The sequence below is a fragment of the Setaria italica genome, chromosome I (genome assembly GCF_000263155.2).
Source record: "Setaria italica strain Yugu1 chromosome I, Setaria_italica_v2.0, whole genome shotgun sequence".
NCBI lineage: Eukaryota > Viridiplantae > Streptophyta > Magnoliopsida > Poales > Poaceae > Setaria > Setaria italica.
The window spans coordinates 27,221,491-27,236,204 of NC_028450.1; the positions used below are offsets into that span (position 1 = coordinate 27,221,491).

General features: G+C 46.6%; 2 protein-coding genes across 2 annotated transcripts; one reads left to right on the forward strand and one right to left on the reverse strand.

Moving 5' to 3' along the window:
- The first annotated feature begins 1,132 nt into the window (after positions 1–1,132).
- On the forward strand, positions 1,133–4,943 carry LOC101753295 (ammonium transporter 3 member 3). The gene is made up of 4 exons (XM_004952783.3): positions 1,133–1,172; positions 1,968–2,620; positions 2,692–2,977; positions 4,238–4,943. The coding sequence occupies exons 1-4, from the start codon at positions 1,133–1,135 to the stop codon at positions 4,744–4,746; spliced, it is 1,488 nt and encodes a 495-aa protein (XP_004952840.2). The 3' UTR covers positions 4,747–4,943.
- Positions 4,944–5,330: 387 nt separating this feature from the next.
- LOC101752885 (protein FAR1-RELATED SEQUENCE 5) lies at positions 5,331–7,999 on the reverse strand. The gene is made up of 2 exons (XM_012848670.2): positions 7,842–7,999; positions 5,331–7,749 (listed from the first exon to the last, which is right to left on the reverse strand). The coding sequence occupies exon 2, from the start codon at positions 7,719–7,721 to the stop codon at positions 5,577–5,579; it is 2,145 nt and encodes a 714-aa protein (XP_012704124.1). The 5' UTR covers positions 7,722–7,749; positions 7,842–7,999; the 3' UTR covers positions 5,331–5,576.
- Between the last annotated feature and the right edge of the window lie 6,715 nt (positions 8,000–14,714).

Sequence of the window (14,714 nt, forward strand, 5' to 3'; positions counted from 1 at the left end):
GGCATATATGGCTTTGCTAAATCCATCAGGCATGCTAAAATATCTCGCCTTCCTCTTCCTCACGGCTGCACGCTTTGCACCGCCGGGCACGCGCGATGTGCAACATGCGGTTGGACTTTGGAGGTCACCGTAGACTTGGATTTCCTTTTCACTGGCGCGGACAGTCAAAGCACATAGATCGCCTGCCAACTTGACGTGACACCACTTGTGCTTCTATTCAGGCATTCTGAGAACTCAAGTGCTATACGTACAAGAATAATGTGGAAGCACCTCTTGAGGATCAATGAGTCCAACCGTCTAGAATCTTTCGGTTTAGGATTCACGGCACTCAAACTGTCGTTACAGCTGAGCTGAATGTGAGACGGGGTGTTTGGATCCCAGCTAAACTTTAGTCCCTGTCACATTGAATGTTTGGACACTAATTAGAGTATTAAATATAGATTAATTACAAAACCAATTTCACAACCCTTAGGCTAAATCGCGAGACGAATCTATTAAGCCTAATTAGTTCATGATTTGACAATATGGTGCTACAGTAAACATTCACTAATGATGAATTAATTAGGCTTAATAGATTCGTCTCGCGATTTAGTCTAGGGGTTTTGCAATTAGTTTTGTAATTAGCTCATGTTTAGTCCTCCTAGTTAGCATTCGAATATCCGATATAACACGGACTAAACTTTAGCTCTAGGATCCAAACACCAACGCAGGGCTCCTCTTGCAGAAAAAAGGAGTTCAAACGGGTACGATCTATCAGCGAGACCAGCCCACCACCGACGAGCAACGCAGGGCGCCCCTCTTGCTTCCACGAGCCGTCAACAAAGCTCTATGTAACACAAGTAAAAAGAAGAGCATAACTCCCCTTGACGCGTCCACTATCAACTGCAAACCTGCAACATAAAACGCCGAAAAACTTACGATAAAGCCAGTCAGCTTGAGAGGAGGAACAACGCGATGGTTGTTGCACTCGGCAGACCAATAAGATTATGATTTAGGAGGTGAGGGCATCACTTGATAGTAAACAAGGAAAGCTTAGCTTTCATATGCAAGTACATACATCAGCTGTGACATATAATGCTTAGTAACCCCTTACATCACTCATCAAGGTTACCAAAATACCAATCATGCCGAGATGACATTAGCACCTTTGATTGATCCAGTAGTTTGGAGAAGTGTGTAAACAAAACAAGCATGAAACCAACTACAGCTATCTCGGAACCACTTCTGTTGCAGAGATATATTAGTATCTTTGTTCCAGTTTGTTTCTAGAATGGCGATGCAAGCCATTCAAGACTGGAGATAGTAGACGACGCCTGCTTCACGCCAAGCCACCTCAGAGTCATATGGATTTGAAGTGCAAGTCTACAACTCCTAGTCCAGGTCAACCAAAGATACCAAAGCAAGTCCTTTTCTGTGTCCTGCTTTGATTTCTTCTGCAGGAAAAGGAAAACCACCAGCGTGCAAACTCCCAGTTCCAACCTTCTCTTATCTCTTGAGTCTGCGGATTGCATTGCTTATGAACCCAGGTCACAGTTCCAGCTCACGACTATTATAATGCAAATATAAAAAGGACAGTGGTGTGCCGTGACAAGCAACTCTTTCCATATTACATATATTCATCAGCGTGCTGATTCCTCGGATTAATCATATCGGGGCAAGTCATAACAGAACTCAAATCAAGTAGTGAGCTGATCACAACAGGGCACGAAGCAGAGACTGCGATACAGTACTTCAGCAACAGCAAGTGCAGACTTGTCAGTGATAAAATGAATCTTACTTGCCCCTCTTCCCAGGTTTTAAGGCTGTGACCTTCACCTTGCTAGCCTGCAGTCAGGGAGGCATATATATAGTTAGTTGTACACTTCACAGGCAGAAACAACCTTAAAGAAGCTTTACTAGCTAAGTTCAGTGCAATTCACCCCCCTTCTTCCTCCTCCTCTGCCTGCCCACTCCTACCAATCTTTCAGTGAGAACCATGGCAGGAGTGATACCTATTGCATACCGCAACTCTTCGTCATCACCAGACTGGCTCAACAAGGGTGACAATGCGTGGCAGATGATATCTGCGACCCTCGTGGGCCTGCAGAGCATGCCAGGGCTGGTCATCCTGTACGGCAGCATCGTCAAGAAGAAGTGGGCCATCAACTCGGCGTTCATGGCGCTGTATGCCTTTGCAGCCGTCTGGATCTGCTGGGTCATCTGGGCATACAACATGTCGTTCGGTGACAGGCTCCTGCCCTTCTGGGGGAAAGCAAGGCCTGCACTCGGGCAGAGCTTCCTGGTGGCGCAGTCTGAGCTCACAGCCACCACTGTGCGGTACCACAACGGCACCCTTGAGGCGGATATGCTCCATCCATTCTACCCAGCTGCAACCATGGTGTACTTCCAGTGCATGTTTGCCACCATCACAATCATCATCCTTGCTGGATCGCTGCTCGGGCGCATGAACATCAAGGCCTGGATGGCCTTTGTGCCGCTCTGGATCACCTTCTCCTACACAATCTGTGCCTTCTCGCTATGGGGTGGTGGCTTCCTCTTCCAGTGGGGTGTCATAGATTACTCTGGCGGCTATGTCATCCACCTCTCTTCTGGCATCGCCGGCCTTACCGCTGCCTATTGGGTACACAAAACATCCCTGATTCAATTCATCATTCCAATTCTCCATCAATGGTTCTGACAACTTGCACACAGGTGGGGCCAAGGTCAGCATCAGACAGGGAGCGGTTCCCTCCAAATAATGTCCTGCTGGTGCTAGCAGGGGCAGGGCTGCTGTGGCTTGGATGGACAGGTTTCAACGGTGGTGATCCATACTCGGCCAACATCGACTCGTCTATGGCAGTGCTCAACACACATATCTGCGCATCCACCAGCCTGCTTGTGTGGACGCTCCTCGATGTCTTCTTCTTCGGAAAGCCGTCGGTAATTGGCGCCGTGCAGGGTATGATCACCGGTCTTGTATGCATCACCCCTGGTGCAGGTAAATAGCCTTCCCCTCCATTGACAACTGGACTAGTTCAACCAAAACCTAACCAATTAAAGTATTGCAACTTGCATTAGTACTGTATCACCATGGTAATATCATAGAAAGTAAACTAAGGAAAACAAGTGAAACTACCTTCAGCTATAGGCCTGTATCTGACAAAGTCAACAAATAATCTGCATCCTCTGCATTCCAGGCTCTTAGATCGATTCTACATCTGCATCATTGAGATAAACCAAAACAGCCAGGACACAGTACTGTAGCCACCTAACAGGCCACAAGATAACTTTGATACACTAAATGCCAGAAGTTGTGATAATATAATTGGGATAGACAAGTGTTTAATTTGCAATTTTTAATTCTCTGAGGTGACACTCTTGCTGCTAAGCTACCAGCAAAGGGCATTGGTTGACAAGGATTTTGAAAACCAATGGCCCTTCACTTGTTTCAAGCACTCAGATTCAAGCCACCTAACACTACTGTTTTTTTTTGATACTCTAACACTACTGGTTGGTATTTTATCAGAAAAGGGTTGGTAGCAGAAGAAGCCCCTATTTTGTCCCAGTTAGGACTAGCTTCACTTTGCTACTCCATTGGCCTCGAAAGTTTTTGTCACTTTCTTGTCAAGCATCTCAAAATAAAAATCCGTCTGACTGACAGAATCACGGTTCCTTTTTGGGATAAAGGATTCCTTGCTTTTATAGATAGCATATGATGAGATTTATTACATCAGATTCCAAACTGCTGGGCTTAGCAGCTTACAAAACCGAATAACCAAATGACCAGCGAGACAGAAAGCTACAAAGAAAACCGTTTCCAGGCATTGGAAGGGACTAACCACCAGTATAAGACTACCAACCAAAGCCTAAAACAGAAAGGCTAAGAACAGAAACACAGTTCTGACCATGTCATGTCTTTCCAAACTATTTTCCTTAAATAGACGGCAGCCTTCCTGATTGATTTTGATGTATTAGAATACAGTTTTAGCTTTTGTGTGGAAGTGCCCATATTTTCAATTTTTTAGACAAAAAACAGGTTCGAAAATTTATCTGTGTGCAAATGAAGTTTCATGGAAGTGAACAAAAGCAAGGACATAATATAATAGGCAAACTGAAAAGGTGGGCATCAAGAATTCCATGGTACAAGTTAACAATGTAGTTAACCAGGATCAAACAGCAAACATGTGCACCAAATAGTCTCCATTCTCCATTTTAATTGGTTAACTAACAAAGACTCACTAGATCTTTCATTCAACAGGCCTGGTGCAAGGGTGGGCAGCTATTGTGATGGGAATTCTCTCAGGTAGCATTCCCTGGTACACCATGATGGTGCTGCACAAGAAGTGGTCCTTTATGCAGAGGATTGATGACACCCTTGGCGTCTTCCACACCCACGCAGTCGCAGGGTTCCTTGGTGGCATCACCACTGGACTTTTTGCTGAACCAGTCCTCTGCAACCTCTTCCTCTCCATCCCAAACTCGAGAGGTGCATTTTATGGTGGTGATGGTGCATCGCAGTTTGGGAGGCAGATCACTGGTGCACTCTTCGTCATTGCCTGGAACATCGTTATCACTTCCATAATCTGTGTCCTTGTTAGCCTAGTCCTGCCGCTCCGAATTTCTGATGAACAGCTGCTTATCGGGGATGATGCTGTACATGGTGAGGAGGCCTATGCTATATGGGCAGAAGGTGAGCTCAATGACATAACCCACCATGGCGAGAGCAGACATAGTGGCATCGCCGTAGGAGTCACACAGAATGTTTGAGCATATCTTGTAACATTAAAAGAAAAAAAAGTAGAAGTGCATTTATTTCTTACCAATTGACACGACAGAATTGTAAGCGGCGAGGCACATGTTTATGGAGGAATGTGGAATGTGCAGATTTTCTTTTTGTTTGGAACTTTCGAATCTTTTCTGCTTTCAAGATTATCTATGTTTTAAATTTGAAGCTACAGGAACTAGTTATTCTTTGCCACAAGTTGTTGCAGTTCATGCCATAACTCATGGAAGAGTGAAAAGGCAAGTGCTTTGGGGGCTATATATGAAAAGAAAGGCTAATAAATGGACAACTTCAGCAGGCAACTTTGCCAAAAAGAACAGTCGTTTCCTATTTCTGCGCGAGTAAGAACCAAAATGTGGCTTTTGGAAATGTACAATTGTAGATTTATCCAAATTACAACAACCTAAAGTTGCTCATATTTCTCCTATACTTGTCACAAAACTGGCAAATCCTTTCAGGATCTAAACTGATCTATTAACCAAGATGCATCAGCACCAGTAAATACATAAAAAAATACTAGTGTGTTTTTATCATACTGTAGCAGTTTAACAGATATCATTGCTTCATGGGAATTGTCAAAGTTGTGGTACCAAAGATTGGAATATCAGTTAAAGTGCAGGAAATACAACAAGAATTAAGTAGCAAAGTTGAAAGCACGAAACTTACTCAAACCTGTATCTCGTTTGAAAAACTTTTATTTTCATTTCTTAAAGAGTACAGTTTGAGTCAGAAGTTCTGCATGCATCTTCCAAAGAACCAGGAAATATCTTGCTCATCCTTGGCAGGTAAGTCCAGAAGGTTAATTAGTGATTCTTTAAGTGGCATAAGCTGCATATTGTGTACCATTTCCTAGGTGTTTCTCCAATTCTTTCTCACCACTCTCAAGAGTTTCCCACAGTGCTTTCCTCAATTCCTCCTGTCCTTGGCTCTTTGTCACAAGGTCATAAGCATAACGCATAACATAGTTACAGTATGCAGCATCATCATCCATGCATTCCTGATATGACGATTCATATTGTTTTGGGTTAAAAACCCATTTCTTGGCATCCTTGGTCCACCGCTTCAGTATGTAGCTTTCTGGAATTTTGCATATATTTTTTATACTAAGAGCTTTCAGAGCATGCGGGCAAAGTAAACCCATTGTCTCAAATTTACTGCAGCTGCAACTTAATTCCATCGTAGACATATTGAGACGTACTGTGCAGACTCTTGATCCTCGCCCTTGCATGGTCATCTCAAATTGATGTGTGTTATTATCTTCACATGGAAGCTCCTTGAATTTTGTGGCACCACACCCATCAAGAAAATCTGTCTCAAACAACTTGTAGATTCTATGTGTATAAACTTTTGCTGCGTGATTCAAAATGTCACTGTGTTTTATGATACAAGCAGGTGGCTTTTGCAAACACCGCGTATCCTCCTCCAATTCTTTTTCCCTCCAGTCTTCAGATTGTTTATCCACAGTAACAGCAATTGCAGAAAGAGATGTCAATTTATCAGCAACACTATTGAATATGCTACTCATAGTATCACATTGTGGCTCATACTCGACCCCACCATCAAAGTTGCCCTTGTTAAGAGCGCTACACCACTTCTGCTTGAGCTTATACAGTTTCTTAAGCCACTTATTATCCTGCAGCTTAAATTCATGGATCATTTGGGCCCATGTTTCCTCAAACTCTGTTTCTGAGTCACATCCCTGTATGCACTTGGTGAACATCTTATTGAACCCTTTTGAAACGTTAAGATAACCAAGACGAGAATGGGCATTCTTTTGGATGTGCCAATGAGCAATGCGATGGCATGTATTCGGAAAAACTTCCTCAATTGCTTTTGACACAACTTGATCAAGATTCGTGAAAATAGATTGAGGATGCCGGTTCCCCATGGACTCCAAGAAAGATTTGAACAGCCACACAAAAGCTGACATTGATTCGTCAGCTAAGAGCGCACAGCCATACATAGTGGTCTGCCAATGGTGGTTCACGCCAACAAAAGGTGCACATATCAAGTTCTGTTTGCTCAAGCGGTAAGTCGAATCGAACACAATCACATCACCGAAACAGTCATAGTCGATCCTGCTCCTCCCATCGCGCCAAAAGAAATTAGTCATCCGACCGCTTTGGTCCAATTGAACATCCCAGTAGAACATTGCATCTTCATTTGCTCTGGTTTTCAGGTAGCTCACAAGGCTCTGCAGGTCTCCAGTCCCTACGGTCAGCGTCTTCACCGCAGCACCGTAACCAAGTAGCAAATGCTGCTTTGAATTGTCCACATTGTTGGTCGCACTAGTACTCCCCGCAGGCAATTGTGGAGCACCACCTTGTACCTGATACCCAGCGTATAGCATTGCCTCGACTGAACTTGACCGCCCTGCTATAAGTGACCTCGCAGACCGCAAAAGGTGCCGTTCCTCTGGCCTTGCCAGGTTGTGGTTATGATCAGAGACCAGCCTGATAACCTTCCACTCCCCATGATCATTCACCCTGAACCGCACCATCGCCCTGCAGTTGGTCCTAGTATGCGGGTCGTTGAAATTCGCATCGGTGAGCTTCTCCCCTTCCTTGAGCCCCTCCTTGGAGCAGAAGTAGTCCTTGGTGCGTATCCGCTTGGTGCCGGTGAAGTAGGACTGCTTCCCTTTCCTGATGCTGAACCCCATCCGGTGGCCGTAGTCGCAGTAGAGCTTGTAGGCGGCCTCTTCGCTGTACACCACCTTCCGGAGCAGCTCCTCCGTGCCCTCCTTGCTGCCCTGCACCGTCGCGGCCTCCTCCCCCTCGTTCTCCGCATCGTCGCCGTACTCCACCCGCCTCTCGTCGCCGGAGGTGGAAACGACCATGGCCACTTGAGCTTCCGTCGTGGCCACGTCGCCACCGCCGCCGCCGACACCGTCCTCGTGCGGCACGACCGCCCTCTCGCCGGCCTGGTCCGCGCCGGCGGCGGCGGACTCGACGGGCGACATGGGGCACCCAAGCCCAAGACCGAACCACCTAATCGAAGCATGGATGGGTGGATGGATTAGATCAGTAGGGCACCGCACGCCGAGGAAGGGACTGAATCCAAGCGAGGTAGGGTCGCTTACCTAGAAGCAGTCCAAGTCCAGATGAGCGGATCTCCGCTCCGCCCCAGTCCAGCGAGTGGAACGGAGGAGAACGACGACGAAGGAAGGGGACGGCTCTGAGCGAGAGGAAATTCGGTGGAAGGAGGCCGCCGGGGCCAGGGGCTGAGGGGCTCGCTTGTTGTGTACCGGCGTCGCCGGCGGCGAGGCGAAACGAAAAGAAATTTGGGTACATCGGCCCATAGAACATGGTGGCCTTGTTCGGCCCAATCGGTGGAGGAATGAAAATCAGCGCGAGATGGTACGGCGGGATGGGCACTTCTGTTCAGCGTTTTAGCACGAGGAGGCGATCGCCAGGCGAGCTCCGATCTCGTCAGGTGCGTTAGTCTCATGAACTAACTCTTCTTTGTCTGTCTCCCTGATGAATGAACCTTTGGATTTGATCAAACTCCCTTCATCACATTGGGTTGAGGTTGATCAAGAGCTTTCCCTTTTGATTTCAGTGTTTTATTCTGTCACATGTTTCTTTGAATCCTTTAATTTTCTTTCCTTTCAAGAATTATTTAAAAGGTTGGGGAAGAGGCAAGTAGCAATGGAGCACGAGCAAAAAATACTACTCCACCTGTTCCAAATTGTAGGTCGTTTTGGTTTTTAGGTTCATAGATATTATTTTGCATGTAGACATACACTATATCTGGATGCATAATACTTTATCCGTTTCAAATTGTAGGTCGTTTTGGATCTTTTAGATTTATAGATATTATTATGTATCTAGACCTACGCTATATTTAGATACATAATAATATCTATGAACCTAAAAAAATCAAAATAACCTACAATTTGGAACGTAAGGAGTAATATTTATGCACCTAGAAAAGCTAAAATGACCTACAATTTGAAACGATGGGAGTAGAAGCTGGTGCAGTGGCGCTTCCAAGGTCTACAACTCCACATGGCCTATCCCGTTAGGGAGAAAGAATTTGAAGAAATACGACCCTGGGTTTGCAAGCAAGCAATCAAGCACTATGCAAGTGACATGCTTGTTCAGTTATGGAAGCATAGTGGTCATTTTGCAAGAGCGAGCGAAGCGCGACAGCGCCGGGCGGCACGGTGGCGCCGGCAGCCCGTACCATTTCGCGCCGGTTCTCCTGCCTGGCGCCTGCCTGTGATTGGGCCGAACAAGGCCAGAGAGTTATGTGGGCCGATGGACGCGCGGGCAACGGCGATGCGGCACGTCCCTCTTACGTAAAATCCACTACGGGGAGAAATTTGGGTGCAGACAAACCGAGGCCCGAGGGAGAGGCGGATGGAGCGCAATGAAATTTTGCGAGAAAAACATTTTTATGAGGTGACAAAACACGGAAATTATAATTTCCGAACGTTCTATTGCAAGTGTTTTATGCGCCTTTTTTAGAATGTTTCATGCGCTTTAAAATCAGCTAGCGAGTCACGAAATTAGATTTGGTTCGTTTAATTTCGAATTTCTTATAAATTTTAAACGCGCGGGACTAAACCATATGACCCTATCCATTTGGTCTGTCTCTTCTCTTTCACAAAGGAATCAGGAATGAAACCGATACGGCAAAAAGAAACGATCTACATATATAACGAAAGAATGGAGAACGGCAAACGAGAACACCGTTTCCGAAAAATACCATCGAGCTGACGCCGACGCCGTGCACGTCCATCTCCTCCCCTTCTCTTTCCCACGCTGAGCTCCGGCAGAAAATCTCGATTCCTTATAGGTGGGGCTGGGGGCGGACCCTTGCGGTGGCGTGAGTTGGAGGAGGCAGGGCCGCAGGGCCTCTGATCGATCTGGGTGGTGCTGCCTCGTCGAGGTCCTGGAGCATGGCTCGAGCGGCCGGGCTATGGAGCTCGAAGAGGACCTCGACTGCAGTCGCGGCATAGCGATGTCAAGTTTGATGCCATTGTGGGCGAGCATGAGCAGCATGCGGCAACTCTCGATGCAGTCATGTGGACACTCGTACCTCGTACGCGCTGAACTCCAAGGCCGCTTGCTGCCCCCAGCTCGTCGTGCCGACGGCATCGGCGGAGCAATCCTTCAACAGGGATGGGGCCGCCTGCTGTTGTGCGTGGCGAGCGGTGGACGAGGCCGTGACGGCTGTGGAGCGCCGGAGACGGGTGGCGGAGGCACGCGGCATGAGCTGGCGCGTGCGATTTAGGCCGCAGCTGCTGCCTGCTGTCGGAGGCCGAGAAGGCGAGAACGATGGCGGCGACAGCTGGTGCCTCACCGGTCACCAAATTGCTAATTCCTCTCTAATCTCCGTTGACTCCATTCAATTGATGTTCTTAATCCTACCTACCAATATCAGGGCACGTACAACGGTCGTGGCAGCTGTCGTCTCACGACGGAAGTTTTGCAAAATCCCCCTCGCTTCACTGCAGTAACTGAAGAGAGAGAGGGAAGCCGTCGCGTGGGGAGACGACGGCAAGCGCTCGTGCTCCCAGGCGAAGAAGACGGCTGGCTGCGCGTTGTACGGAGCGTCGCCTCCTCGTCGACACCGGCTGGCATGCAAACATTTAATGATTTGTTGACAGCCAAAACAGATAGCAGCTGTCTGTGGGTTGTACGAGCTGTCTATTTAGCCGTCTATGTTGTAAATTCCAAGAACTTAGAGACAGCAGCTGTCTCACTGTTGTACATGCCCTCAGTGCTGGGTGCTGCGACGGCTGCGCCAAGAGCAATCGATTACAAGCAAGAGATGAGGATGCAGGGACGGAGCGGAGGAGTCCAACGCCATAGACTAGATGTTGACCCTGCGCAAAACGTCTGACGGCAAGGAGATTCACGGCGTTAGCTTGAAACACGAAGGAATGCTATTTTCAAGTAACAGTTCATTCTTTCGATCGTATTTTACTTAACGGTGGTATTTGTTTTTGGAAACGGTGTTTGTAGAACTAATTTTCCCATAACAAAAATAAGGTGTTGATGAATCCAAACACAGTCAGAGTCATTTGTTATTTTTGATGTCTTAACATGATATGTGACTGGATATTTGGTCTCATGGATAAATAATTGGTACTCCCTTCATCCCAAATTATAGGTCGTTTTCAAAATTCCTTCTTTACCTACATAAAGATTATGTTGCATATTTACTTAGTTGAAAAATGTTCACTTACACTACATCAGCATCTGCAGCAGACTACATTCCCCGTTTTACTCAATAGAAATATTTTCCCTTATACTAGCAATCTCTCCACTAGATACACATGCAAATTTTGCTGATTTGGAAAGGTTTTTATAAGGAGAGAAATGATAGAGTTTCATGAAATGAGAGAGGCGTTTCATCCCTATGAAAACCAACAGGTACAGTTACCTAATTTACAGTCTAGGTAACAGTGCAATGAAATCGTGCAGTGAGACTGACAACATGCTATTCAGAAGTGATAAATTCACTTGTTACTAATACGTGTTGTCCGTCACCGTTATTAGTAACAAGCATCACCTTTTACTCGTAGCAAAGTACATTTTTCCTACTATTCAATACACTTTCTCACTCATTCTTTCAGCAAATCAAGGGTTGAAAGCAATGAGAGTGGCTACGGCAAACATACACATGGAATTTGAACATGAAAGAAGTAAGAGGAGTACGAAAGTGGGGGTTTCGATGATTCAAAGTTAGGGGATGTTTAGATACGAGGTCCTAAACTTTACGAGGGTCACATCGGATGTTCGGACGCTAATTAGGAGGACTAAACATGAGCTAATTATAAAACTAATTGCAGAACCCCTATACTAATTCGCGAGACGAATCTATTAAGCCTAATTAATCCATCATTAGCAAATGGTTACTGTAGCACCACATTATCAAATCATGGACTAATTAGGCTTAATAGATTCGTCTCACGAATTAGACTCGATCTGTGCAATTAGTTTTGTAATTAATCTATATTTAATACTTCTATTAGTGTCAAACATTCAATGTGATAGGGACTAAAGTTTAGCTGGATCCAAACACCCCCGTCTCAACTACTGGTGTTCAGTAAATCATTGACATACTCTTGCCATTCTTTTTTTTTTTTGCAAATTTGTATGATTATTTTTGTCAGATTTGTTTCATATATTTTTTGAAACTCAAAATATTTTATGAAAAATTTGCACCTAAAGTTATTTGGAAAACTTTTATCTAGAAATTTCTAGAAAAGTTCTCCCTGTTTTGTAGCAAAATTTTTTTTTTATAAATTCATGCATAGTTTTCACCAAAATTTTCATAGAAGCCTTTTTGATACTTCCGCTAATGTATTTTCTTGAGAAGTTTTTGTTAATCATTTCGCGCAAAATCATTCAGAGTTTTTGTTTTTCCTTATAAACTCTCACGTGCCTTTCTTCTTCTCTTGGCATGAAGAAATAAGGTTGCTTGCATGTAAAACTACTTTACATATAAGGGAAAGAAGCAAACTAACGAGCGAAAGGAACTATCCATAAAAGAAATTCTCCCGGCATCATTACGAAACGAAGTGCAATAGGGCCTAGTCACGGCCTCACGTGGACATAGGAACACACTTATTATTTTTATATTAAATATGCTTCAATTTGCTGTTAACCTGTTGCTTACATTCAAACGAGACCACAGCGTTAGCGGCCGTCCGTGTGTAGGACTCCAAAAATAACTGCGCAATCAAGCTGTTGCTCTGCTCCCTTCGTGCTCTCTCCTGCACCGTCTAACCACCTCTCTCTCTTTTTTTAGCCGTTCACCCCCAACTCCCAACTTTAGCACTATGCAAAAAGAAGATTCCTCATCACATCAAACTTGCGGTACATGCATGGAGTACTAAATGTAGACGAAATTAAAAACTAATTGCATAGTTTTGTTGTACTTTGCGAGACGAATCTTTTGAGCCTAATTAGTCAATGTTTGGACAATAATTCACAAATACAAACGAAACGCTACAGTGTACTACAATGCTGGCACAATAATTTTGACACTCCAAATTTTGGCAACAAGGCCTTAATCGCTCACACCGTCACACGGCTCGTTTTTTACAGCTTGGTTTTACCCTACTCACGTTTTCAAGCGACCGACACCCAATCTTGCGCCGCACGCCGAACCCTTCAAAAACCCAGCACCCGGCCGAACCAACTGCCCGGAATCCAACCAAATCTCTCTCTCGATCGAAATGGAGTCGTCTTCCTTGTCCGCAGAGCTGCCGGACCCGCGGATCATCCTGGGCCGCGTCGCCCAGCACGTCGCCGACGAGGACCCCGGCGAGCTCTCCCTCCCGCTCGCCAACCGGCCGCACCTCTCCCGCCTCACCATCTATCCCCTCGTGATTCGGCAAGTACCCCACGGCCACCTACTACGGCAACGCCGGGCACCCCTACATCGTCGCCGCCAACGACGCCGTCCTCCTCCTCCACGTGTCCCTGAACCCCCACGCGGGCCTCAACCTCGACCAGCCCGACCCGGAAGGCAACCTCGTCGTGGCGTGGGACTTCATCCCCGTCGACGGCACCGGGCGCCGCGAGTTGAGCGCCACCACCAAGCTCATCGCCAACCGCGACGTCGATCTGTTGTCCCAGTTCTCCGGCGTCAAGAGCGTCGGCCTCCTCCCGCTCTACGCCCCCGCCGGGTTCGTGGTCGCCGAGCTCCAGGTCGTCGAGCAGCCCGACCGGCGCGTCGCCAACCTCCTCTGGTTCCGCTCCGTCGAAGACTCGTGGAACGAGGTCCAGCTCGCCTGCCCCGACGTCACCCCGGTGCCAGCGAGAAGTGGATCCCCAATGACGTGATCGCCTACGACAAGAAGCTCTGGTGGGCCGACCTCACGCGGGGGCTCCTCAACCCGGTCGACCCCTCGCCGCACCTGAGCTTCGTGAACCTCCCGGCGGATCTCGTCGCTCTCGAGGACAGGCACGAGGGGCCGGAGCGGATCGACACCCGCCACATCGTGAGGATGAGCGGCGGCGAACTGCTGCGGTTCGTGGACGTCGTCCGCAAGCACGACGAGCCCCCGGAGGCGACGCGGGTGGTCGTCTGGACGCTGGAGTCCATGTTCGATCCGGCGAAGGGCAGAGCGAGGTGGGAGCACCACCAGTGCAGGACAACCCTAGCGGCGATCTGGCAGGATGCCAGCTACTCAGGGCCGGCTCTATAATTTTATGGACCTTGGACAAGCAAGGCCACGTTGAACTAATAATTTATAATATCAAAACTACCGGTATGAATAATAAAAATTACTTTGTATAGTTCGTAAAACATAATAATAGTGTAACAAAAAAAATCAAAAATAATAACATTATGATTACCTCAAATAAAAATACAATGCTTTAGTGTTTTGTAAAAAACCGTCTTCGGGCATTTCTTGATGCAAAATCTTCAAGAACAGTACGATTAATCTTGTAACATAGTTTATCTCAAACAATTTTTCAATAGTTTGAATTTAGAGAGACTTCTTTCAACTAATGCTACTATCATTAGAATAGTTAAGAGAATCTGATATGCAATGGAAACAGTAGCGGAGGACGGGAGGAGACGACCACGGCTGCGGCTGGCAGCAGGAAACGTTCTAAACGCAGAAAGCCATAAACAAAATGTTGCATCACTCGTTCATCGCATACTCGCCTGCCTGCGGCGTCGGGCGCCCTCCGCTCGACCGCTCGATGCCTTTCCCTCGGATCGAGATCGATCAGGTTACGTAGACTGAGCACCTGGCCTTGTGATAGGCCGATGGCCTGCTTTGTGACTTTATACATACTTGTGGCGGAACACCTCGGATTAACTTAACTAAAGCACGGTTAAGTCGCTTGACACGCGATACTCATGCCTTAATCAAGTTAACTCTATGTGCCGTCGGATTTCATTCGATTTAACCACTTAACAGGACCGAGTTAGCATAGCTCACACGAAGGTGAGTGGTTCCAGAGAATACAACAGATCC